This window comes from Ictalurus furcatus, chromosome 2, assembly GCF_023375685.1.
Source record: "Ictalurus furcatus strain D&B chromosome 2, Billie_1.0, whole genome shotgun sequence".
NCBI classification, from domain to species: domain Eukaryota; kingdom Metazoa; phylum Chordata; class Actinopteri; order Siluriformes; family Ictaluridae; genus Ictalurus; species Ictalurus furcatus.
In genome coordinates, this window is record NC_071256.1 from 32,930,879 (window position 1) to 32,958,229 (window position 27,351).

A 27,351-nucleotide genomic window follows, 5' to 3' on the forward strand; every position below is an offset into this window, starting at 1 on the left:
ACTGTTATGGTTCACTTCACCTACACTGTGCTGTACTTCGAAGTTGAAGAAAGTAAATGGAAGCGTGTTAAATTAGCCATTTAAACAACCGCTACGACGTGCCTCACGAACAACTTCGCATGTGCCACAATGTCATCACTGACATGAGGCAGCTGTGGCTCAGGTGGTAGAGCGGGTTGTCTATTAATCATAGGGTCGGCCCACATGACTCCACATGCCGACTTGTCCTTGGGCAAGACACTGAACTCCAAGTTGCTTCCGATGGCAAACTAGCATCTTGATGGCAGCTCTGCTACCATTGGTGTGTGTGTGTGTGTGTGTGTGAATGGGTGAATGAGACACAGTGTAAAGCGCTTTGGAACCGCTAAGGTTAAAAAAGCACCAGCTCTGCTACCATTGGTGTGTGTGTGTGTGTGTGTGAGAATGGGTGAATGAGACATAGTGTAAAGCACTTTGGAACCGCTAAGGTTAAAAAAGCGCTATATAAGTGCAGACCATTTACCAGACCATTTACCATGACTGTAGTTTAAAGTAAATAATACAATAATGTGATTTTATACTACAGCGCTGTTAAATTCTCGAATCTGTTCGATCAAAAGCTGTTGATTAATTTGCTATAACAGCAGCTCGGATCACTAGTTCCGTCCGTAAGGCAAATCACAGGTTCACATTAACATGCTTGTTCTAATATATGTTATCGTTATTATAGCAACAACTTACACAGGGCCTTCTTTAGTGGAGACGCCACATAAATCGGTTTAAAAAAAAACGTGTGTAATTGTTTGCGGAAGGAGTCTCCAGTGTCAGCGCTTTGTAACAGTAAAGCTGTAGCTATGTAAGTAACATGACAAGCTGAATTTTTGTCTTATTAACTTTAAGAGAGAGAGAGAGAGAAAAAGTGAGGCTGTTGAGTGAATTAATGGTTATAGTTATAGCTGTAGCTATATACGTTACAGTCATAACATTACTGCCAGATGTTCCACAACATTATGTGTAACTATAAACGGATCAAAACTATAACGTGAAACTAAAACCATACGTTTGATTCTTTCATGAATAAAAATTTGTCATTCTTAGCGATTGCTGGTACAAGAGGAATAAAAAGAATCGACTTTGACGTGACGACAGTAATTCCGCTACCCGTCAGCCCGCATCACACCTCCCTGTCACGGATCGTTTACCTTTAAACGCACCGTCGTTTTTTATTCCTTACATATTGTCACAAACATGAAAGGCAGGACATGAACTCCAGATATGTGAGTTTGATATGCGAGTTAGATATGTCCTCGGCGTCCACAACGTCCCTAAGGTCCTCAACATACATTATGGCTACGAGTCAAATGTCTATATGCATGCAGGCAAATGCAGAGCTGAATGTATGTAAGTCATGGAAGGCTTATATAACGTCCATTTAGACTTAATAACAGATTAAAACCAGATTTTTAAAAGCTGGCATAAGGTTATAGGAACTTCACGACAATGGAAGCGTATGTCAACAACAATATATAACTAGCCTCAAGCCATGAAGCTGTATAAACACGGCCCATAAGCTACCGTTGGAATCAGAGTGATAAAGTGTGCTCCAATGGAAAGCAGAGCAGCTCTAGCTCATCCGCTTTTAAACCCACAGACTTCAGCCTTGCTAGTCATTACAACCTGATTATCAGCCGATAGAAACCAATTTGGGCAGCTGAGACGTATCGACGGTGCTGTACAGGAGTGTATGCTGCCTGCCAGCAGGACAGTAATGATGTATGAGCCTGAGAGTGATGACTGACCTTCACAGCTGTTCTGCTCCAAACTAAATGGATGGCCATGCTCCAAACAATCTGTACTTCACCAGTCCATTCTGCACTTATTGACTTTAAGGTTGTGAATCATATTTAGGCATTTAGTGGAACATGGCATGGCACTCAACACACACACACACACACACACACACACACATGGCTCAACAAAATGAAAAAAGACGTCTTTTTTTGAGTATTATTATGATTGTAGTCATTACCAGCGAATAATACGCTTCAGTGTATTCGAGTGGCCACTTACAGCGCTCGCTGTGTGAGCATTTATGTTCAGATTTGTCTGAACAGAACAGGATGTTGCAAAACATTCAGGCGCCTCTCAACACGCAGCATGAACCAAATGCAAACTCTTAGTGGTTTGTTACGAAACTCATGCTGCACTTGGCATATTTGGCAGAGAGAAGGGGTGCTACAAAAATGAAACTAAACATTAATTGGGGCTTTTTCCTACTAATTAGCTGTAGAGGGTATAATTGCAATGTCAGTTCATATACAGTTAGTTGTGCTGCTCTGATCATGTGCAGATTGTGAAGTCGCAGTAGTGCAGTAGCCAAAAAAAGATTGGCTATGTTTCAAAAACTGAATCAGAGTCCGAATCAGGATGATGTTTTATTGGCCAAATACATTTACGCATGTATAAGTCTTTGTAAATATGACCAATGGCCAAATTTCTGGAGTTTAGCGGAGTTTAGCGTTCTTTATCGTGCAGTCATTGGTGTAGACGGAGAAGACCAATGGGGAAAGCATGCATCCATGAGACTTGGCAGTACCGATGGACAGGGAACCAGATTTGAGTTCCCCAAGCCAACATCATACTAATCAGAAAGTTGGAGATCCAGCGAAAGGTGGAGGAAGGTGCGGTAAAATCGGAAGTTTTAAAGTGTACTGTACACTGTAGTTCATCTATTGTCACTACAATAGTAGTCGGTACACAGTGTTTGGATGCACACCGATTACATCGCTTGCTGACTGACGGGAAGATTGAGGCGAGCTGACTGACGGGAAGATTGAGGCGAGCTGACTGACGGGAAGAGTGAGGCGAGCTGACTGACGGGAAGAGTGAGGCGATCTGACTGAAGGGAAGAGTGAAGCGATCTGACTGACGGGAAGAGTGAGGCGATCTGACTGAAGGGAAGAGTGAAGCGATCTGACTGACGGGAAGAGTGAAGCTATCTGTCTGACGGGAAGAGTGAGGCGATCTGACTGAAGGGAAGAGTGAAGCGATCTGACTGACGGGAAGAGTGAAGCTATCTGTCTGACGGGAAGAGTGAGGCGATCTGACTGAAGGGAAGAGTGAAGCGATCTGACTGACGGGAAGAGTGAAGCTATCTGTCTGACGGGAAGAGTGAGGCGATCTGGCTGAAGGGAAGAGTGAGGCGAGCTGACTGACGGAAAGAGTGAGGCGATCTGGCTGAAGGGAAGAGTGAGGCGAGCTGACTGACGGGAAGAGTGAAGTGATCTGACTGAAGGGAAGAGTGAAGCGAGCTGACTGACGGGAAGAGTGAAGCGATCTGACTGAAGGGAAGAGTGAAGCGATCAGGACTGAAGGGAAGAGTGAAGCGAGCTGACTGACGGGAAGAGTGAAGCGATCTGGTTGAAGGGAAGAGTGAGGCGAGCTGACTGACGGGATGAGTGAAGCGATCTGACTGACGGGATGAGTGAAGTGATCTGACTGACGGGAAGAATGAGATGAGCCGACTGACAGGAAGAGTGAAGCGATCTGACTGACGGGATGAGTGAAGCGATCTGACTGACGGGATGAGTGAAGCGATCTGACTGACGGGAAGAGTGAGATGAGCCGACTGACAGGAAGAGTGAGGTGAGTTTGTCATTGTACGGCTTTGTTGTTGTTTGTCGTTCCTTTCATTAAGAATAATAATGAACCAGCTACGTGCGGAGAGTTCCTCAGGGGCAGGGGTTCAAATGTGAAAAAAAGGGCTATATCACCAAAGAGCTAATTTGCCTACTTTACTACTTTAACTACGTTAATACTTTATTAACTTTTATTTAACTACATTTAAATTGAAATATATTCATTTAGCAGAAGCTTTTATCCAAAGCGACTTACATATTCTTATCCCCTGGTTGACATTGTAAACAGACTGTGTGTGGTCACAATAATGAATATGAGAATGACACTACTAATATAACCTAACGGTATTTTATTTTTACATGTAAAGAAATAATGACAGCAAAACAGCAATTTTTACTGGAGCGATGAATCCAAGGAATCATTAAAAGAAAATTGAAACATTATGAAATGTATTACCATCCACAAATGTACTGGCACACCCCGTGTATTTCACTTACTGTAAAGTCAATAAAACTATTCATTTCACAATTAAATTTACTTTTGGCAGCAGCGCTTCGATTTCCATAAAACTGCAGCACTGCTTGCTGAACTGGCTTTTTAGCCTCAACGTTTTAAGATGTCCCGTTCGTGGCCTCCTTCGTCAGTTTTCCTTTCATTTTCTGCCGTTTCTGTGTGTTTGGAATCATCCACATTGGCTTAGTGGTTAGCACGTTCTTCCTTCGATCCCCTCTTCAGGAGGTGAAGTGGAGGAAACGAAAGCTGAAATTCGGATTCTGTCGTCTCATATTCGTCTTCTGATCTCAATCCCGAACGTCTTCGACGTATAGCGTAAACAATGGAGTTCGTCGTGTTGTTCCAATAGTTTTGGAGGGGACCGTATATGCGCAATAGCCATACACTCACTGCCAGTCAAACATCTGCCGTTTCTTACCTTTTATTACAGTTTAATCACTCTTATTGTCACAAACCAAACACAGTGCTTTCTACCACTGTAATATAAATTACGGCTGAGCCTACCGTTTCCATTGAAGTGCAGTATTTGTACATGAGGATCGAAGTAATTGTGTTCTGTTGTCCGAGATGAGATTTGTGTGTGTGCTGAATGTATCGTGTTGTTCCTTCGCATACCCCATACCCCAGCAGGTCAGGAAGTTGGGGTCAGAGCGCAGGGTCAGCCCTGATACAGCGCTCCTGGAGCAGAGAGGGTTAAGGGCCTTGCTCAAGGGCCCAACAGTGGCAGCTTAGCAGTGCTGGGGCCTGAACTCCTGAACTTCCAATCAACTGTGAAAGTATGAATATATATGTGCCTTATTGGTGAAAATAATTTAAATCAACTTTGGGGTGGTAACAGTAACTGTGCTTTGCATTGGCCGGCATTACTCCATCGCGTCGTTCATTATTTTCTGTCATGTTTTATTACTTCTCAATTCACTTCTACATATTCCTTGGTTAGACTGTAAGTATTTCAGATGAGCTCACTGAAACAGAAATGTTCAAATGGGGTACGTTTCAAAACCTTTGACTGGTAGGGTCTGTTAACACTTGGATTTTATTCTCATTCTTCTCATTCTTTAGTGTCTCATCCAAACCTCAGAGCTTTTATTCAGTGACTATAATGAAAAATGATCAGACTAATGTTACATGAGGGTAAGTGTGGAGCGAGGAGTGGAAGTGTAGGACGAAGCCCAGTTCCCTGGAGTTTAAGAGGTTAATTAGAAGCAAAAAAGTAGGAGTACGTTTCATTTAGTAGGACTCCTGTAGTAGCTCTATCCCAAAGCGATGCAGAAATGTTAATAAGTGCCGTAATAAAGAGCAAGAGTGTGTGTGGGTGTTTACACGTGTGGCCTGTAACCACATGGTACATCCATGACGTACGCTGATGGATCTGCAGGTCAAGCTGATATTAGGGTGCTAGGTAAAGCCTTCTGGTGACAGGTTTGTTTTTTGGTAGTTTTTTTAATTTAATTATTATTATTATTATTATGTTAATTGAGTCAAGTGTGTGCAGGTGTGTTTCTGAGAAGCACTCAAACCCCCCGGCAGGATCAGATAAATAACAGCAGTGAGATGATTATTAGGCCGCATTCAGAGCCGTGAGTGCAGCAGAGAAACTCCGGGTCAAAGAGAAAAACTGTTTTAATTAACCCTAGTTAAGATCAGCATAGTGTGTAATAAGGGTATGTTTTTTTTTGCTCTTGTGTGCGCTCTGGTGTAATTTAATAATCGGCCCTGTTGATAGGGGGGTTCAATTTGTTTCATCCCGACACAATCCTACAGAGGTTCCAGGGCTTGTTTTAATATGATCTCAAAATCCTGGGACCAGGTGCTAGATTTAAATGTATTTATTCAGCAGATGTGTTTATCCAAGGTGGCTCATAAGTGAGGCAGCATACCACCTGCTATTAACAGAGCTGATAACAAGCGCAAAGTAGTTGGAGGAAATAGAGAAAGAGCCAGTGCTGTGTAAAATACTTCATACGCCTGTGCCAGGTGATGTTAATTGATGTATTTCATGCAAATCATAGCAATACACAAGTAATTCCACTTGGGAACATACAGTTTAGGTCATAAGTTTACATACGCCTTGCAGAATCTGCAAAATGTTAATAATAATAATAATAATTATTATTATTTTTAAATAAGACGGATCATTAAAATTGCAGTTTGTTATTTATTTAGTCCTGCCCTGAGTAAGCTATTTCACATACCCGATGTTCACATATAGTCCACAATACACTATAAGAACTGAATTTACACAAATGAACCCGTTCAAAAGTTTACACACGCTCGATTCTTAATACTGTGTGTGGGACTTGTACACAACTACTATTACAAAAGGTGCAAACGTTCACTGATGCTCAAGAAGGCAACACGATACATTAAGAGCCAGGGGGGTGTAAACTTTTGAACAGGGTGATCTGTGTAAACTGTTGTTATTTTGTTTAAAGATCTTGTTAGATCTTCATTTAGTACTGCTCTTCAGACGTTGTTTCCCAGAAGACGAAATAATAACAATTTACACAGAGTCCATCCATCCAGCCATCTTCTATACCGCTTATCCTTTTCAGGGTCACGGGGAAACCTGGAGCCTATCCCAGGGAGCATCGGGCACAAGGCGGGGTACACCCTGGACAAGGTGCCAGTCCATCGCAGGGCACACAATCACATACACATTCACACACCTATTCATACACTATGGACACTTTGGACATGCCAATCAGCCTACCATGCAGGTCTTTGGACTGGGAGAGGAAAACGGAGTACCCGGAGGAAACCCCCGCAGCACGGGGAGAACATGCAAACTCCACACACACAGGGCCACGGTGGGAATCGAACCCCCAAATCAAATCGGTCTATCGGTCGACCCTCTACTAGACACTACTGGATAGATAGAGCCTTACCGACACATGAGGATTTTCATAAATGCTTGTCAGCATCGGCAAACTCTAGTCACAGTACAAAGGGTTTTTTTTTTTTAACCTCATGAAAAAACAAATAGACTCAGAGCAGAAGAGTGCTGGGTTTATACTTCAGTATTCGAGTGCACTCAGTAAAGCTGATTTGTTTTCTTTAGAGTGCAGACATTGGTTTTTCTTGTTCATAGCTTAGACTTAAATCTGCTTCAGCTCTATTGAATCCAGAGGCCGAGATCTCAGCTGTCTTTTCATTATATCTACGAAATCATTTGAATGCATCAGTCGCAGCAGTGGTTTTTCCAGTAGCAACAACGTCAAATTTGTTTGGACCAAAATCTGCCGTACGATTCAGTGGGAGGGGCATAAAGAAGCTTAAAACATCTGGCAGTTATATACATTCAAAACACTGCCATTGCAGCAGACATGAGTATATGATATATGATGTATGATATATGATGATTTTTTTTTTTTTTTTTTTTTTTTTTTAAAAGCAACATGGGAATTCTCTGTACAAGGTCAATACCTTGATTGGATTTTTAAAATCTGATTTCTCTCCAGCAAAGGTTTCATTTCTCATCCTGTTCCTGATTATATCATTTATTCTTGTAGTATTTTTAAAGAACGCAGAACGCTGGTACAGTGGGTCGTGTTGAACTCACAGCACCAGGGTCCCCGGTTTGATCCGGACCTCAGTTTGCTTCTGTATGTAGTTTCATATGTTCTCTCAGTGTTTGCATGGCTTTCCTTCCACCTCCTAAAAACATGCTAGTAGGTGGATTGGCTGTGCTAAATTACCCCTAGGAATGAATGAGCCAATGTGTCAATATATGCATGTCCAGGGTGTATTCCTACCTCAAGATAAGCTTCGGATCCACAGCAACACTGACCAACATAAAGCAGTTAGTGGAGAAAATAAAGCAATCATTGGATTCTCCTTACTAAATATCATAATACGTGTCGCGTCTCGTGAAACGGCCTCAAGGATCATGAATTCATATTTGGAACAAAATAACAGTGTTATTATAACCAGCGTTCGTGTCAGGCTCCAAGTTGCCTCTCGGTTCCACAGAGACAAAACCCACGTCTTTACGGATTGAAAGGATTAAAAAGACGAGTCTCTTTTGCAGAGAACACAAAGGTAACTCCGGCGTATGAATGTAGCACACAGTATGGATCTTTGTGAAAGAGCGCGAAGGGATAGGAGGCTGTGAAATGGGAGGTATATTATGGGATGGACAAGTTCTACACTGTTCCCTGGATACTGGAACCCACTTCCGCATTAGAGTAACCTTGACTGCAGTGTTGTAGGGCGACACACTTAAAGAGGAATCACGCCGGAATACACAGAGCTCTACACACACACACACACACACAGAGAGAGAGAGAGAGACCGGGATATCCGGATCGGGCTTGTAGGAGCATCGAGGCATTTTATGGGTGCAAACCTAATTGGTCCCCTTGGAGACGTCACAGACCTGGAACCATCACTGGAAACATCATAATCAGCAGAAAATGTTGTAGTCAAGCACTAATATCATTTTTCCACTGCCCTTTTGGCAACAAACTGCTTTTTCACTGTTGACCACAAGTCTAGTATCTTAGGTTGGAGTTCTACGGTTTATGCTAGGGATGGATCAATACCTTTTTTTTTTTTTAAAGCCAAGTATGAGTACATGGTTTGTTTGTTTTTTGTCACTCATCAATACTGATACTGAGACTGCTGTATAACTGATTAGCTCTATTTATGTTGGTTGCTGGCAATGAACTGCTCGTCCTGAGTTTTATGTTTATACAGATAATAAAGAGAGAGGACGGCAGACCTGAGCAGTATCAGCAAGCATGGTCCTTAAAGTGCACCTATTATGTTTTTTTTCAAATATTACCTTTCATATAGTGTGTTAAAGAGCTTTCTGTTTGGCTTCTGGGACTTTCATTGATGACTTTTTTTCACATATCTTGGAGCACATCCTGATGGTTTTATTACTTGTATACCACAGCAATTTGCTATTTGCATTTTTTTTTTATTAATTAAAGTGCACCTATTATGGTTTTCCAAATATTACCTTTCATGTAGTGTGTTATAGAGCTGTTTGTGAATGTAAAAAAGTCTGCAAAGTTTCAAAAATCTAAGCGCACGACAAACAGCGTTATCGACTCCCAAAAGAAGGAACCGATTCTGAACAGCTGAAACGAGTCGTTAGTGATTCCAGACGTACTGCCTGTACTAAACTACATAGATTTGTAACAAAAAGCCCCGCCTCTGGTCTCCATTGGCTGCTCGTTGACAGCGGTAGACCAATCACAACAGACTGGGATATCTGACCAATCAGAGCAGAGTATGCTCTCTGAAAGGAAGAGTTTAGAACGAATCATTTAGAACGAATCATTGAACGAGTCGTTTGTGACACTGGGAGGGAAAAAAATGTTTTTTTGACCTTGGATGCATGTAAATCTATTGTATGAGACCTTTAAAAACAAAATGAGGCACGTTTCAAAACCATAATAGGTGCGCTTTAAAAAGGAGTGCAAGCTGCCGTCAATTACACAGCACAGTTTTTGGCAGATCGAGTAAAAGGCTGAGAGCGTCTACACAAACCGAGAATAATAAAAACATACGGACGGAGTTTTTTTGGACTGGTAAATAGTTTAATGGGGGAGGCATGTGCTATGAAAAGTAACATTGCGCTGCTTATTTACAACCTCTACAGACAATTCAGTTTACTTTTCATGCCAGAATAGCATGACAATGCAGAAAAACGTTCGTTTTCAGTCAGCTGTAGAAGTATTGGTACCCTTGGTATTGGTAAACAAAACAATGTCATAATTCAGTGAGAGATGAAAGCTCAAATGATCTTATTTTTATTAATGTTTGCTAAGGGTGCCAATAATTCCTTATACATTTGTGTAACGCACTGTCAGAGTTCTTACAGTGTCACTTTCATTTCAAGACATTTTATTAATATTGGACTGACTTGTCATCATGTTGCATTTTTACTCGTCGTTATTGTTGACGACTTTTAAAAACCTTTTCATGAATAAATTTGTCTCAGACATTCTACGCCGGTTAGCAAGATGAATACGTTTCACGGTAACACGAGCACGGCCATGTTTAACTCAACAATGACTTTGTTTCTTGCTGAATTGATGAAGCAGCCTCTTTCACTATCATCGCTGTGATTGTTCCAGTCATCTCTTAGTCTGGTGAGGAATGATGTAGAACAAGAACCTGTAGTTCCCTTCCTGTTTGGGTTCTTGATTTTGAATATGTAGTGAAAAAGCGCAAATAGAACCTTGAACAGTTTTGTTGTGTTTGTGTGTGTGTGTGTGCGTGCGCGTGCATGCGTGTGTGTGTGTGTGTGTGCGTGCGCGTGCGTGTGTGTGTGTGCGTGTGTGTTTGTCATGCTTTTAATGTTGAGCTACAGTGTCATACACAGCACTAAAATGTGTGAAATCCAGGCTGACATTTCCACCAACTAACATACTGTGTGTGTGTGTGTGTGTGTGTGTGTGTCTGCACGTGTGCGTGTGCTCAATGCCAAAGAGCGCGCCTCCCCTCTTCTGTCTTCCCTCTGTTCTCTTGCCCTTGAGGTCATTATGAATACACAGGCCACAGAAAGCTCTTGTACCCCATCTGCCAGAAAAAATAGAAAGAGAGAGAGAAAGAGAGATGGATAGAGAGGAGAAAGGGAGCAAGAGATGGAGAGAGAGAGAGAGAGAGAGAGAGAGAGCAAAACAGAAAAACAGAGATTTATTAATCATAATACCAGATTCATAATCAGGTGTTTACACCTCAAAGCTTTTCATCAAAAAGCATCAAATCAGAGAGAAAAATGCATGAACACACACACACACACACACACACACACACACACACAATACACTTAGGGGAATATTCACTGGCGGTGAATATCAAAAACCCACATATGGGCCAAAAAAGCACAAGATTATTTTTTTGATATTGAGATTTCTATTGTGTTTTAAAATTAAGGAGCGGAGGTTTTACAGAGAGAGAGAGAATGGGAGAGAGAGAGAGAGAGAGAGAGAGAGAGAAAGATTAAATTGCTTATTGTGCTCTTCTGAAGATGTTTACATCATAGCATTCTCACACCCCAGAGATATAAACAGCTTGTGGCATGGGTTGTTCTGTACAGAGTTGTATATCAGTGTGTTTTCACTTCTCGCATGCATTTCCTTTCTCTTTACTGTTCTTGCCACTGAAGTGTGTCAGATTCGTTGAGGTGTGACCTAAACAATTCCGTGCAAATGTCAACCCTACCTTTAAAAAATAAAGTTCTTTTAACAAAAAAACACTACTCTTGTTAGGTTGTCCATTTAGGTCTGTATTTTACCGCATTAATGTGCTGTAGTAGACATTTTAAGCAAATTGCCATGTTTATCCACCACATATGATGTGTACACCAATACTAAAATAACATTCTCAACCAGCTATATTTCATGTTTTTAAAAGAGGGTTTAAAAACCTGTTGTTGTTTTGTTTTTGTTTTTTTACTTTATATTAAAAATAAGCATTTTGCAGAAAGATGGACAAAAAAAATTTCTGTACAAAGCTAAATTAGGTCCATGCTAATTATGATCAAGAACTCATCTCCCTTCTTTGCTCTGAATGACCATAATAATGCGTTACGGACGTGACCGTTACGGACGTGACCGTTACGGACGTGACCGTTACGGACGTGACCGTTAGAGGACGTGACCGTTAGAGGACGTGACCGTTAGAGGACGCTTCATATTAAATCGTATGCACTGGCGCACATCTGTTTACCCAGATGCTGCTGTTAGATGACTGACTTCTATTACTGCGATCTGCTTCTGGCTTACTGTATATCGGAACATTGTAGAAATGTAATTCATTCATTTATTCTAGTAACGTAAACTTAATAAAATTCTAACAACAACGAGAGCACCATGGGGATTTACAGATCAGTACAATGTTATCGTTCTTACAGTATTTGAATAAATGTGAGTGTGTCTGAGAGAGAGAGAGAGAGAGATGAACAGGCGTGGACATATGTTCAGTCAGATGACCGCTTACCATAAAGGACACGCCTGGCGTGTTTTTCCCCCTCGCTGTTTTTCTCGCGCACGCCCTCACCTTTTATCGGACATCTGTTTAACACAGATTGTGTCGCTGCTTCTTTTTTGCTCCTCTTAATAGGTAGAATCCAAATGACATCCAATATGAGACATGGTTAAAACATAACTACTGAAATTGTTAATACTACTAGCGATCATTTTGATACAAAGCATAATACTGTGATTATTTTGACTCTAGAGTGCACATTGAACTGCGCAATCTGGCTGAACACAGTGCGATTATTTTGACACATGATTACATTCATCCATTCATCCATCCATCCATCCATCCATTCATCCAACTATACAGACATACATTCATCCATTCATCCATCCATTCATCCATCCATTCATCCATTCATCCATCCATTCATCCATCTATACATACATTCATCCATTCATCCATCCATCCATCCATTCATCCATCCATCCATCCATCCATACATACATTCATCCATCCATTCACCCATCCATCCATTCATCCATCCATCCATCCATTCATCCATCCATCCATCCATACATACATACATACATTCATCCATCCATCCATCCATACATACATACATTCATCCATTCATCCATCCATCCATTCATTCATCCATCCATACATTCATCCATCCATCCATCCATACATTCATCCATTCATCCATCCATTCTCCATACTGCTTGTCCTCTGTAGGGTCGCGATGATGCTGGATCCCTGCGTCGCGCACCATAGGCAGGGAAACACCCTGAACATATGGTCGGTCCATCACAGGGATAACACACAAACATACACTTATTGACACTCGCACTCACACCTACGGGCAATTTAGTGTCTTAAATTCACCTGACCTGCATGTTTTTGGATTGTGGGGGGAAACTGATCTGATAAATATTTAATTTAGCTGCTGATCTAGCTTGCAATTCTGTACTTTTCGTGGTCTCATGCACAGAACAAATTCATGGTCTCGAAGTCTTGAACAGTGCCACACTGGTTACACCGTAACAGCCTCAGAGGGTGTTTTCACACCTAGTTCGTTTGAGCCCTCCAAACGCTCTCGGACTGGTTCAGCGTGTATATGTGAACAAACCAAGTGGTCTCAGAGCCCCCTAAAAGGACCCAAAAGCGAACCTCCGGAGGTGGTCATTTGTGTGTCCGTTTGTGGTTCGATTTCTTCGTGATATGTGAAAGCAATGAGGTCCCAGTCCGATTTGCGTTTCATTTCGACGGAGGCTTGCCGTACCTGCAGCCATGTTCCGTCACTGCTGAAAACAACACGAAATTTTTCACCATGTCAGGTCACGGGGTCGCGTGGTCTCAGGATGAGAGCTGTGCACATCTTGAAATTTGGAAAGAGGATTGCATTAAACGCCAAGTATCCTCAACACATAAGAACGTAAAAGTGTTGCTTTTGTTTTCTCAAAAAATGAAGGAAAGATGCTATAACAGAACAGCACTACAATGCCGGTTAAAAGTAAAAAAAAAAAAAAAAAAACTACGACAGAAGTACATGAGCATCCATGACAAAATGTGGTGAGTCCACTGAAATGATGGATTCCTGTCCCTTCTATGATGACTTGGATGAAATTTTGTGTGCAAGCTGGGGTCTGAGTTCTTATGAAGTTGTAGTGTGAACAAGAAAGGGTCTGAGATCACTTCATTGCTGAAGAGGACCAAAAATAGAACTGTGTTCTCTTTTGAGTCCATTGTAGTGTGAACACCAATAGGACTGAGATCACTTTCGGCTGCTTCCATTTCTGGTTCACATTACGAGAACTGGGTTTTGTACTTTTAAAATGAACTATATGTGAAAACACCCAGAGACGCTGTGAACTCAGGTTTAAGGTTTAAGGGTGTTTTCACATATAGTTCATTTTAAAAGGACCAAACTCGGTACTCAGGACGTGGTTTGAGTACGGTTCGGTTTTGGGTCCTTTTGAGGGTCTGAGATCACTTGGTTTGTTCACATATACACGCTGAACTGCACCGATGCTTTTCCACAGTCAGGTAAGTTCTGCTTTCAGAAGCGTCACGTCCATAACGGAGAGACGTCACATCCGTAACAATGGGTTTTCCTCATAAATGCGAAAACATCAATTAAAATAAAACATCAATTAAAATAAAACAAATATTTCATGTTCTATGGAGAAGCCAAAAACTCGTGTCCTTTTTTTGTCACGTCCGTAACGTAGGTTTATTTTCCTCGTCTAAAATAGAAAACATGTCTTTAGACTGATATTTTTCTGATGTCTGGACTCTATCCTCAGGGGTTTAGGAAAATATAAAAAGATGGTTCAATATACTGCTAATAAATACATTCTCTGAGAATAGTTTTGACTGGAAATGTCACGTCCATAACGCTGGAATTGCGCTCATATTATTTCAACAAGAATGTTCTTATCTGTGTACTAGAGGTGTGCAGTGCGATTGAGATCTTCTGGGACCCAACCAAAAAGTCATATGAGCTCTTCCTTACATACACAGGCAATATATGGTGCCATTTGTATTGTGTATACATGTTCACTCGTGTGGATATACTGAAACCCCTGTTTTGCTCTCTCTGCAGAACAACTCCAAACAGCGGCAGGTGAGGAAGAAGACGGTGTCATTCAGCTCCATGCCAAGCGACCGCAAGATGAACAGCACGGCTGCCTGCATGGCCTTCATGTTGGAGGGATGCGAGATGAAAAAGGTCCGCTCCAACTCACGCATGTACAACCGGTACTTCCTACTAGACCCAGACTTGAGCTGGCTCCGCTGGGAACCTTCAAAAAAGGACTCTGAGAAGGCTAAGCTGGAGATCAAAAGCATCAAAGAGGTGCGCTTGGGGAAGAAGACCCCGGTCCTACGCAGCAACGGTCTCTCGGATCAGTTTCCAGATGAGTGTGCTTTCTCAATCATTTATGGAGACAACTACGAGTCTTTGGATTTAGTGGCAAGCACAGCAGATGTGGTCAGTACCTGGGTAATGGGACTGCGCTATCTGGTCTCTTACGGGCGACACATGGTTGGAGTGGTCGAAGCCACTCAGCCGAGCGTAAGAACATCCTGGATTGGCTCGGTGTTCGAGTTGGCTGATGTCGAGAGGCAGGGACACATTGACCTCTTTCGTGCCACACAGATTATCAAGGGGCTTAATCCAGGCATGAGGGAGTCACGGATTGAGCTGAAGTTTAAAGAACTTCAGAAAGCCAAAGAATGCTACGGCGAGGCCATCGACCTAGACTTATTTGTAGAGGCATATTGTGAATTGTGCACAAGACCTGAGATATTTTTCCTGCTTGTGCAGTTCTCTAGCAACAAGGAGTACCTGGATTCTAAGGACTTAATGTTGTTTGTGGAAGTTGAGCAGGGTGTAGAGGGAGTGACAGAAGAGATGTGCCGTGACATTGTGAGAAAATACGAGCCATCAGCTGAAGGCCGTGATCACGGCTACTTATCTATTGATGGTTTTACACATTACCTCTTGTCATCTGAGTGCCACATTTTTGACCCACAGCACAAAAGCGTTTGTCAGGACATGACACAACCCCTGTCTCACTACTACATCAACTCCTCACACAATGCGTCTTTGCTGGAGGACCATTACTGGGGCTCCTCAGACATTAGCAGCTATGTCCGTGCCCTGCGTATGGGCTGCCGCAGCATAGAGGTGGTGGTGTGGGACGGCCCTGACTGTGAGCCTGTGGTCTACGTAGGCAGCTCTGTGGCCTCCCAGTTGGCCTTCTCAAAAGTCCTGGATGTCGTTAACCAGTATGCCTTTGAGAGCTCAGAGTATCCTCTTATCCTGTGCCTAGTGACACACTGCAGTATCCCACAGCAGAGGGTCATGGCCCAGCACATAAAGAAGATCCTGGGGGACAAACTCCACACAGAGCCTCCCAGTCCTGAGGAAAACTATCTGCCCTCACCAGAGAAACTAAAGGGCAAGATACTTCTGAAAGGGAAATGCCTTCCACATGACATACAAGACTCTGAAGGGGAGGTGACTGATGAGGAAGAGGGGCTTGAGATGTCACGGCGCATGCTGGGAGCGGATGAGAAGGACCATCTCAATGGTTTTGGTTGCAAGAGGCTGCTACTTTGTAAGGAATTGTCAGATCTTGTCACCCTTTGCAAGTCTGTCCAATTTAGAGATTTTGAGTCCTCAAAGAGAGAACAGAAGCACTGGGAGATATGTTCTTTCAATGAGGTGGATGCTAATCGCTTTGCTAATGAGTACCCTGAGGACTTTGTCAGTTATAATAAGCGATTTCTATCACGGGTGTACCCAACTCCCATGCGCATTGATGCCAGCAATATGAACCCACAAGACTTTTGGAAATGTGGTTGTCAGATCGTGGCTATGAATTACCAAACACCAGGCCTGATGATGGACCTCAATTTGGGTTGGTTTAGGCAAAATGGCAACTGTGGTTATGTGCTACGCCCTGCCATAATGCGCGAGGAGGTCTCGTACTTCAGTGCCAATGCTCGTGACTCTTTGCCTGGTGTATCTGCCCAGCTCCTTCATATCAAGGTGATCAGTGGCCAAAACCTGCCAAAACCTCGAGGCTCAGCCGCAAAAGGTGATGTAGTTGAGCCATACATCTATGTAGAGATCCACGGGATCCCTGCCGATTGTGCTGAGCAGCGCACAAAGACTGTATCGCAGAATGGAGACAATCCCATTTTTGATGAGAGCTTTGAGTTCCAGATCAATCTCCCTGAACTAGCAGTTTTACGTTTTGTGGTTCTTGATGATGACTACATTGGGGATGAGTTCATTGGCCAGTACACCATACCCTTTGAGTGCCTGCAGCCTGGATATCGTCATGTACCACTGCAGTCACTCACAGGCGAGCTTTTGCCCAATACCACATTATTTGTTCATGTGGCCATTACGAACAGGCGTGGTGGGGGCAAAGCTCACAAGAGGGGTCTTTCTGTGAGGAAGGGTCGCAAGGCAAGGGAGTACACTTCAACCAAGAACACTGGGATCAAAGTCATAGATGAACTCTTCAGGGCTTCCACGCAGCCACTTCGGGAGGCAACAGATTTGCGGGAAAACGTGCAGGTAAGGCTTACGTGTACTTTTTCTGTCAAACACTCTAGTAGGCTGCAAGAAAAGAAAACAGAGTGGCTACTCAAGGCACCACGCTATTCTGTACATTACCTCTTGAAGGTCTGGTTAGAGATAAATCTGCTTTTCAAATGTGATAAGTCATTTTATTAAGCTGCAGTGAAGCCAGCTGGCCATACTGAACATGAAACTTTCAAGCTCTATCTACCGACTGAATAGGTTACTATGTGCTTTATAAAGAGATCTTTAGTATGTCCCTTAAACAACATGTTTGATCATTTGATTTTTTCTTCTTAAATGTTTATGCACTGAATATAATCCCAAGACTTATGCACTGTTGCCTATTCATCATGCCTGCCTTACAAATATTATTATTAGATATATAGTTATTTAGTGACTAGCATTTCCCTATCAAAACCAAGGAGTTATTTTAATTTAATAAGATACGGACTCGTCCATGGTGTCTAAAGACCTTCTTTAAGCTAGTCCTGGCTGAGGTTTTAATAGATGCTTGAGGAATGCTAGAGGAATTTGTGTCAGATGTAACAAGCGCCTCATAGTCTATTATGCAAACTGAGGACAAACCCTCAATTATAGGGAGAGCCAGAGAGGTTTTCTTTTTGTTGTTGTTGTTGTTGTTGCTTTTTACAATGAAGCTCATTAGTGGTTTATGTGATTCTGTGAAACCCAAGAAGACTTGATAATGTTTTTCCCAAATGCAGTATGTCCTTTACTGGAGAAAGTGCTATGTTGGCCTAATTATATAATAGGAGCGTCTCACCAAAGGGAGTAATAAAATAAGACAATGCAGGTCAACAGTTGATAACTAGACAGAGCATACTGTAGATAGACAATAGAGAATCTGCAGCAATCATTACTGCTTGAGCTGTTATTACGGTGATAAGTATTTGATTGTTATTTTGTCTGGGATGTCTGCATTAATAATGCCTGCATTACTGAGGTGAGAGTGCTAAGTTGGTCTGTTTCAGGCTTTTACTTATTATTATCTTATATGGGTTGTCACCATTTATTAACAGTACACAGAAGTACAAAAATAATAACCCCAATGTCATTTATCACTATCTTAATTTACAATCAGTAACAGTGCAAATGACGTTCATTAGAAACCGGAAACATGGGTTCTCTCTTCACATGTTCGGCCATTTCTCTCCTTTTTCTTAACTCTGAGTCATATGTGAATATCTTCTAAATGCGTTGTAAATTATAAGTGGATTTCAAAAATTCCGGTGTGTGTTTGAGTCATCTGCTTGTAGGTATGTGAATATTCTGATGAGGGGCAACAAGGTGACTTTTAATCTGAGGGTCCAGGGTTCAAGTCCCTGTTTGGGTGTTATGATACCCACATGTTGCTCCCTAGGTTTGTTTTCTTGGGGCAATGGTGGCTCAGTGGTTAAAGGCTCTGGGTTACTGATCAGAAGGTCAGGAGTTTAAGCCCCAACACTGCCAAGCTACCACTGTTGGGCCCTTGGGCAAGGCCCTTAACCCTCAATTGCTCAGTTGTAGAAACGTATCTCATGTAAGTCTCTCTGGATAAGGGCGTCTGCCAAATGCCGTAAATGTAGTTCATGTAGCTTTTATTTAGATTTTTTTTTCTCTCCAGTGTCAACACTTTGCAAAAGTGAGAGGTAAAATTTTACATTTTCGAACACTAGAAGTCTTCAGGACAGACGATTTTGCCGTTTACGTTTTCCCGGTAATATGACATGCTGCATTTTCTGTCTTAATGCGTGAGCGGAAGAAAAAGGAGAGGCTAGATTACACTTTTAACGTAATCTAAATGATTGCGTTACACAGTCCTGTAATTTGTATTCAGTACCAGATTAGATTTCCTCAGTAAGCCATGCAACACTGCTGTCCACCAATTTTCTGTGTTCTGCCACACAATACTTCAGGAACAATAACACCCTCACTCACACATTAGTGATTTACTGGCATATGTAATTACCTGGAAAAACGACAGCATGATGAATGGAAGAGGATTTGCACGAAATGAAAATGATAGTCATGATGAATTACTTTCCTCCTCCTACTGCAGGACCTCCACTTTCATTTCTGTTTTTGTTACCGTAGGAAAGGTGCATTGTACTGGTAAATTTTTCCACAAAAATAAGTTCTCTTGTGCACGGTTTCAGGAAATGAGATTTTTTTCCAGCTAATCAAGATGAAGACTTGATGAATACCTACTCAGAGCTTGTATTTCCTCTTTATTTAATTGCATTTCTTTTTTTGGGGAAAAAAAAAACACGGTTATAAATTGAAACGGAGCGTATTTCAGCGTATTATCATGTAATTCCTTCCTTTTTCATCCTGTGTCTGATTTTTTTGATAGATCTCATCTTCGATGGTTATGAATTATTTATGAGACCTATTAGGTCAACATATTACTTGTTAATTATGAGACAATCTTGGGTGGTTTTTAGTCATTACAGCATAAACGACTTTTCGAAGCATGTGACTACCCTTAATTCTCTCCGTTTTTCTGTAAGTGCTATGGCGGCCTTCCATCTTCCAGAAACTGGAACTCTGTATGTCCTACTGTATTTCTCCGTCATATTTGATTTACCCCAAATCAATATGACTAGATCATGTTGCAAGGACTGAGCTGTGAGAGATAAAACTAAATCCGTTATAAATAACACAAGTTCATCCTGGATATGATCAATATGCGTATTAGAGATGTTGGCGTTCGGGTGATAGCATCTGAAACATCAGTACACTTGCAGAAGATGAGTCGGGACAAATGATCTAATTGTGTGCTGGAAGAAGCAGCATTTTCCCGCGCTCTCGGTCACCGGGTGTGTGCGTTACATCATGGGACTTGAACCATGATGTGAAGGGTCATTAAACTGAAGGGGAATGGAGTGATGCAGCACAAGAGAAGGACAAGCTGTGGGTGTAGAGAGAGAGAGAGAGAGACAGAGAGAGACAGAGAGAGTGAGCATGTGTGCACGCATTTCCATGTGTTATGGCTCAGCAGATAGTTTCCTCGTGGGAACCAAATGTCCCGGTGGATGTTTTCACTGTTTTCTTTAAGCAAACCGTTAATCTCCCTCACACCCAAGAACCTATGAAGAGAGAGAAAGATACAGAGCAAAAGAGAGAAATAGGTGTTCTTTAACATCTTTGAGTAATTTCACGATTTCCCCTCGCACTAGCGCTGGAGCAAGCAGCACGCTCTGATACCCGAAGCGCGAGCTCAAAGTGTGAGCGGGTTTGTCAGTGACACATGTGTTTTGTTGTGATTTCTGTTCTGTCTCCGCCCCTGTACTGTCATTGGTTATTTCCCGTATGTGTCATTAGTCTCAGCTGTTTAGTGTTTCACCCCTGATTATGTTTAGTATTTAAATCCCTCGTGTCTCTTTGTTCGTCGCGAAGTATTGCGTGAGTTTTCGTGTACCAAGCCTTTGTTCACCGTGTTTTGCTTCATAGTGTTGATCCTGTTCTTGTCCTCGTTTCTCCATTCCTGTTCAGCCTTGTTTATGCCTATTTTTGACCACGCTATTGTCTCACGTTTTGGATTGATCTGCCTGTCTCTACTCCTAATAAAGCCGTTATCTGCGTTTGTATCCATCCTAACCCCATTACGTGCTTAACGTGACAGTAATTCCTGAGCTACTGTAAAGGCAGAGTCAGATCCAAATCTTACCCAACAACCCTCTGTTAAAGATGGATTCAAAGATCAGAGGGAAAGTTGAATGACTTTTAGTGATCATAGTAGAACTGATGGCGTCAATTTGGTTAAGTATACAGTTAATTGTGTGAATGTCTTTGTGGGGTGTATGATTGGATTCAAAATTCTTTAAAAGGAATCCCGATTATGAAGACTTGTAGGCCTTAACACGCGATAACTGCCCTCTCCTACTAAAATACGTTGTTAGAAACACAGGAAATATGTTCATTACTTTAAAAATCCTTAATATTTAATACATATTTTAACCTTATGTGACATTATTATGTCACATGCGCAATGCACTCTGAGTCGATGACGTAAAATGGTTGCACTTGAGCTCTCAAAAGAATTAGCTACTAGCCCAGACAGCAGCAAATGAATGCCACACTGCTTTTGGCTGTAATTTTCTAGTTCTTGTGTGCTGTGATACAGGGGATATCTGTAAATATAATCAAACCTGTAAGCATCTTGTTAGTGCATTTTTTCTGTATATTCTCATAAAGTAAACTCCTGTAAAATTAGCCTAAAACAGCTAGCCAAGACATACCCAAAGTAACATTATAGCAGTTCTTGAACCATTTGGAGTACATGCATGGTTTTGGTCTCTTTTGAAAGGTGGACTAAATATTTATTTTACATAATTGGATTGTTTGGACCTTTTCCAGTGTAACAAGACTGTTTTTGTCAAGATGTTATTGATCAGTGGATTACTATGAGGCTTCATATGAAGTGAGTTGTTTCATAAGTGTTTGTTTGTATGTCGGTGGTCTGACAGAGACATTGATTGTAAGTGCTGTGGTAATTGTATCTCGAAACGGTTTATATCAATCGAATCACAAGAATCTCAGCTTTCCAAAGATATGAGTCCCTTCGTACACACAGAAGCTGTGTAGATAGCATAGATTTGCTCATAATATGGCGACATCGTGCTGGCGGGCCGTCTGAATTTTAACAGGATAAAGTATACAACTGCGAGATGGCTGGTAATCTCTAAAACTATTGCTATTAGAATATGTTTCATCATAAAATGATAGTTTAATCCATATGTTTACCTTGAACAACAAATGCTCTCGGTTGGCATAGACGTGCAGTTGCTACACAGACACTATTGATTTTGTCTCACTCTCGCCTCCTCACCTCTCTGATCGTCTTCATTTTGATGTATATTTTGAGTAATGTCTTCTATATTAGCTTCCTCGCTTATGTTACGCTCTGGTTAAAATTGAAAAGGCTGAAGACTTGTTTATGTCACTGGAGGGTCACTGGAGAATCAAGACCGTTGCAAACATTTGACGTCACTACCCAGAATGCATTGCGACGTAAATAGCAATGGTGGATAACCATTAAATAGCAGAATTTTATGAGGGGTGATAAGGTCTGTAAAGATCTCCAAAGGAATGGGCAGTCGATGATACCTCAATGTTATATGGACAAAGAAAATGTACTTAATGTGACCACAGGAATGGTGATGTGCTTCACAGAATTCCCATGGAATAGTGATAAACTCCAACTCTCACATCAACTCAAAGTCTGTTAATTAGCTGATTGGTTGGATCAGATGTGTTAAAGCAAAGAAAACAAAAGACATAGCTCAGGTTAATCCAGGACCAGGGATAGTAAGCAGTAGGTTAGAATAGTTTCTTCTCACTCCAACACCACCTGGTGGTGAGGTAGCCCATCCTGAGTTACGTCAATACAAAATGCAAGGATTATCCCCCTGAACACACATCAGATTTTTCTCTGCTGACCAGTGAAGGAAAATAGTGAACCTACAAAAAAGTGCACCTACTAAGTGTTTTCTAAGTTTACTTATTAACTCACATTGAACACAAATAGAGACGGTTAATCACTGATTTGTCAGTAAAGCAATCTTTAGAGTTTAAACCAGAGCAAAGCGCAAAGGTTTGGAAAGCCTTTTATGTTACTCAAAAGCTGTGGGGCACATGAGGAATGGTGATGATGATGTTTGGGCAAATGGAGATGGGACAGGATTGGTGTTAGGCCATATGGGAATGGGGATGAGATGGTTTTGGACCACATGAGGGTGGGGTGTTGATGGTGTTGGACCATAGACAGATCAGTTGATGGTGTTAAGACACATGGGGACTGTGTGCGGATAGTGTATGGGTGTAGGGTTGGTGTGGCAGCACATGGTGATTGTGTTGGGCCACATGGGCTTGTGGTTGGGATGGCATTGGGGTACATGTGGATAATGTGGAGATTGTGTAGGGACACATGGGAATAATGTTGGGTCACAGGGGGATGTGCTTGGGATGGTGTTGGGGCACATGGGGATGGGGTGTTAATGGCATTGGGGCAGATGAGGATTTAGCGGGGATGGTATTGTTGACTGCATAAGGATTGGGTAGGGATTGTATTGGGGCACATGTGGATGAGGTAGGGATGAAGTTGGGGTACATGAGGTTGGGATGGTGTTGGGCAGCATGGGGTGGAGGTGGTGTTGGGCTACATGGGGATGGGGTGGCATTGGTGTTGGGTGATATAGTAGTGGATGGGAATGGCACATGGAGATGAGGTGGGGATAGTATTGGGCCATATGGGCATGGGGTTGGGATGGCATTGGACCATGTGGGAATGGGTCAGTGATGGTTTGGTGGTGGGCCATATGGGGATGGGGCAGGGATGGAAGTGGACAACATGGGGATGGGGTGTTGATGGTGATGGGCCATATGGGTATGGGGCAGGGATGGTGGTGGACTACATGGGGATGGGGTGTTGATGGTCTTGCAGAAAATGTGGATTTACTGGGGATGGTTGGGCCATGTGGTGATGGGACTAGGGTGCTGTTAGGCTAGTTAATGGTGGGTAGGAATGGTATTTGGCCACATAGGCATGAGGGAGGGAATAATATTGTGGTACATGCAGATGTGGTGTGGATGGTGCTGGTCCACAAGGGATGGGGAAGGTATGGAGTTGCTGCCTGTGGTGTTAATGGTATTAGATCATGCATAATATTGGATATGAACAGAAATATTCCTTTGTATAAGGCTTACAGTCTCTCAACGCCCAATGGACTTATCTATCAAGCAGACTTCTTCTTCTTAGATATGCAGACTTTGTACAATGATACACTAAATCCTTGATATGAGAGCGCATAATGGTGTCATGGGAACCTACACCAGCAGCATGGAATACCACTTTCTTCCAGAGAAAATAGAGGAGGTCACACTCTACAGATCCATGGCTCTTTGATGACGTTCACCATATTTATTGGTGCTTATTTGAATGGCCTCGTCTTGCTCTTAACATCTGAGAGATTGCATAAGGAACATTTTTATAAAACAAACAATCATATGGCTTCCAGTTTAGTTATGCTTTAGTTGCTGAATGTGCTCCTATTATTAACTAGCACATGACTGTTTCTCAGCTGCTAACCCAGCAGGGAACACTTACTTTCCCCAGTAGTGTGTTTCTTGCAGTAAAATGGATGAGCAGATGTGATACAGCAAACAGGTCGGTGCACTTAAAAGTAGCGGTGACTTTAGATCAGCAGACGATTGTAAAGATCAGCTAGCTATACATTCTTGAATTCACATAACACCTAATTCAGCTGAAATTGTAGTTACTATAATTACAAGATGCCAATTGACCTAAAGTGTAAAAGGAGTTTCTAAGTTGGGTGTGTGTATACATCTCCAACAGAATGCAATGGTGTCATTTAAGGAGCTATGTGGGCTGACCCCAGCGGCTAACATGAAGCAATGTATCCTGACCGTTTCATCATGGCTGCTGAACAGCGAGGGGTCTCTGCGCGTCACTGTGGACTTGAGTGAGTCCTACCCCACCATGGAGGCCCAGGGTGCTGTCCCCGAGCTACTGCGCAAAGTCCTCATGGCCTACGACACGGTGAGCTAGCATGCTATCTTTCCAACGTACTTATCGAGTATCGCCTAAACTTCCTCGTCTACACGAGCAGGATGTACAGTATATTTATCTTATATTGTATGGTTCAGGACAGAATGGTAACATGCCAAAATATAACACAAATAATCTATGATGTTAGCTAGTTTAAGGAATAGTTACTGTTTAAGTACTTTAGTAGAAAGACCACCCTTCTAGCTATTATATTTCATGTCTGTTTCTGTTGTCACACCTGACACCTACACTTTTCCCTTGAATCTTCAGTAAAGTAGCTTCTAACCTTTTGTGCAAAACAGACATGTATTAGCTTTACCCAGTGTTCTCACTTCTTTGGCTTTCCAGAAAGAACTCAGACATTTGGCACAGTGAACTGACTTTTTTTTTTTACCATCCTCTGATCCAGTACCAAAGCCCAAAGCTTCCAGTTATTTTTATTAGCAACTCAAGAGGAACGAATGCTGTTTGGTGGCGGGGCTAGCAGCACTGTTTTTGTGATGATTGGTTATGTGGTCACATGACCACCAAAAAAAACACACTAAACTTCCAAGAAATACATCACAATTTAAAAAAAAGAAGCAAATAAAAATCACTGAACCCATCTTTATAAAAGAGCAAAATAACAAAATAAAAGAACAAAATTGAATGCAGAGTTTTATAATATTTTGATGTGTATACAATAATAATATTGGTCTGAATATTGTATGGTCTATGTACGGTTAAAAAGATCGGCACATTTCAGTTTCAATTTGTGGACTTTTCATGCATCATGTACACAGAGGCTGATGTCTGACACATTAAAACTCGGGCGTCAGAGAAAACAAAGCCAGGTTTGATGAGTGGAAGTGTTTTGGCCAGAGAACTCTCCCGATACGCTCACAAACAAACACAACCTTATTGCGCATACCATTAGCACTACAGTTAAGTTTGTGTGTGTTTGTGTGTGTGTCTATATCAGTTCCTGCTGAGATTTGACTTCCTGTTTCCTTCCTGTAGATGATCCAGACAAGCCGTACTCTGATCGAATCAGCAGATAGTGTCTACTCCAAACTTACCCAGTCACAACGAGCAGGTTAGAACTCTCTCTCTATCTCTCTCTATGTCTCTCTCTCTCTTTCTCTCACTGTCTGTCTCTCTCTCAGTCTCGCTCTCTTTCTTTGACTGTCTTTCTCTGTCTCTCTCTCTCCGTTTCTCTCTTTCTCTCTCTGTGTCTCTCTCTGTCTCTGTCTCTCTCTTTCTCTCTCTCTCTCTGTCTCTGTCTCTCTCTTTCTCTCTCTCTCTCTGTCAGTCTCTCTCTCTGTCTCTCTCTGTCAGTCTCTCTCTTTCTCTCTCTTTCTCTCTGTCTCTCTCTTTCTCTCTGTCTATCTTTCTCTCTCTGTCTCTCTCTCTGTCTCTCTCTCTCCGTTTCTCTCTTTCTCTCTCTGTGTCTCTCTCTGTCTCTGTCTCTCTCTTTCTCTCTCTCTGTCAGTCTCTCTCTCTGTCTCTCTCTGTCAGTCTCTCTCTCTGTCTCTCTCTTTCTCTCTGTCTGTCTTTCTCTCTCTGTCTCTCTCTCTGTCTCTCTCTCTTTGTTTCTCTCTCTCTGTCTCTCTCTTTCTCTCTGTCTCTGTCTCTCTCTTTCTCTCTGTCTATCTTTCCCTCTCTGTCTCCCTCTCTCTGTCTCCCTCTCTCTGTCTCTGACTCTCTCTTTCTTTCTCCATCTCTCTCTCTGTCTCTCTCTTTCTCTCTCTCTCTGAACGGTGACAATGATTACCTTTTAATGCTTAACATTTAATTCTTGAAGGTATGCGTGTGTGACATTTTCTTTAATCCCACTCAAGCCGACTCCCACAGACAGTTTGACCGATCCTGCTCACTCTCACAGTTAGCATTTGTGATACAAACAAGTCATTTAAAGCACCCTGACTGTGACTAGGATAACCTGTACATTCTGTACATTCCCATGTTAATGAGCGTGGCCTTTTTCATATCTGACCACTTGTCTTAACGTAAAACCGCCTGCTGACATTTTTGTCCCGATGCACACCTCTACTGTGAGACACGTCTGTATTGAATTAGAAGCAGAGGTAACAAAACACATATGTCTTAGTCCAATCTTCTTTAAACATGCTGTTTTTGCCAAAGCTTCCCTTTCTAAGCTCTCTAGCCTTAAGTTAAATTTCACATTGAGCATGCGATTGGATGAGACACGAGAGGATCTGATACAGGAGCCAAGCTGGTTCATGTTCAAAGCAGGTTAAAAAAACAACAAAAAAAACTAGAGTTTATTTAAAAAAAAAAAAAAAAAAAAGTATATTTATTTCTTAGGCTACACTGACAGTCTCTGTCTCTGTATTTTTTTTTTTTAATGCTCGATTTGGACTGCATCCTTACCATGGTCTGTCAGCTGACAACCCCATGGCTTATGGGATAAGTTGACATGTCGCTAAATGTGCACTCTTCCATAATTACACAGAACAATACACATAAGGACAAAACAACAACTGATTAGCCAATCAGAGTACTTGAAGTGGAGCATTCTGATTGGCAGTTACTGTCCTCTGACAGAACTAGATGGGGAGCACAAACCGGACACAGATCAGGTGACATGCGAGCTTTGATAGCCTAATTA

The 27,351-nt window shown here is 42.0% G+C and overlaps 1 protein-coding gene across 1 annotated transcript in view; it reads left to right on the forward strand.

The window, feature by feature from the left end:
- Window positions 1-27,351, forward strand: part of plcl5 (phospholipase C like 5) — a 95,252-nt gene that overhangs the window by 47,281 nt on the left and 20,620 nt on the right. Inside the window, exons 2-4 of the mRNA XM_053615352.1 lie at window positions 14,678-17,167; window positions 24,528-24,731; window positions 25,740-25,815. Of these exons, the coding sequence (XP_053471327.1) occupies window positions 14,678-17,167; window positions 24,528-24,731; window positions 25,740-25,815 (2,770 nt within the window). The remainder of the gene's footprint in view (window positions 1-14,677; window positions 17,168-24,527; window positions 24,732-25,739; window positions 25,816-27,351) is intronic.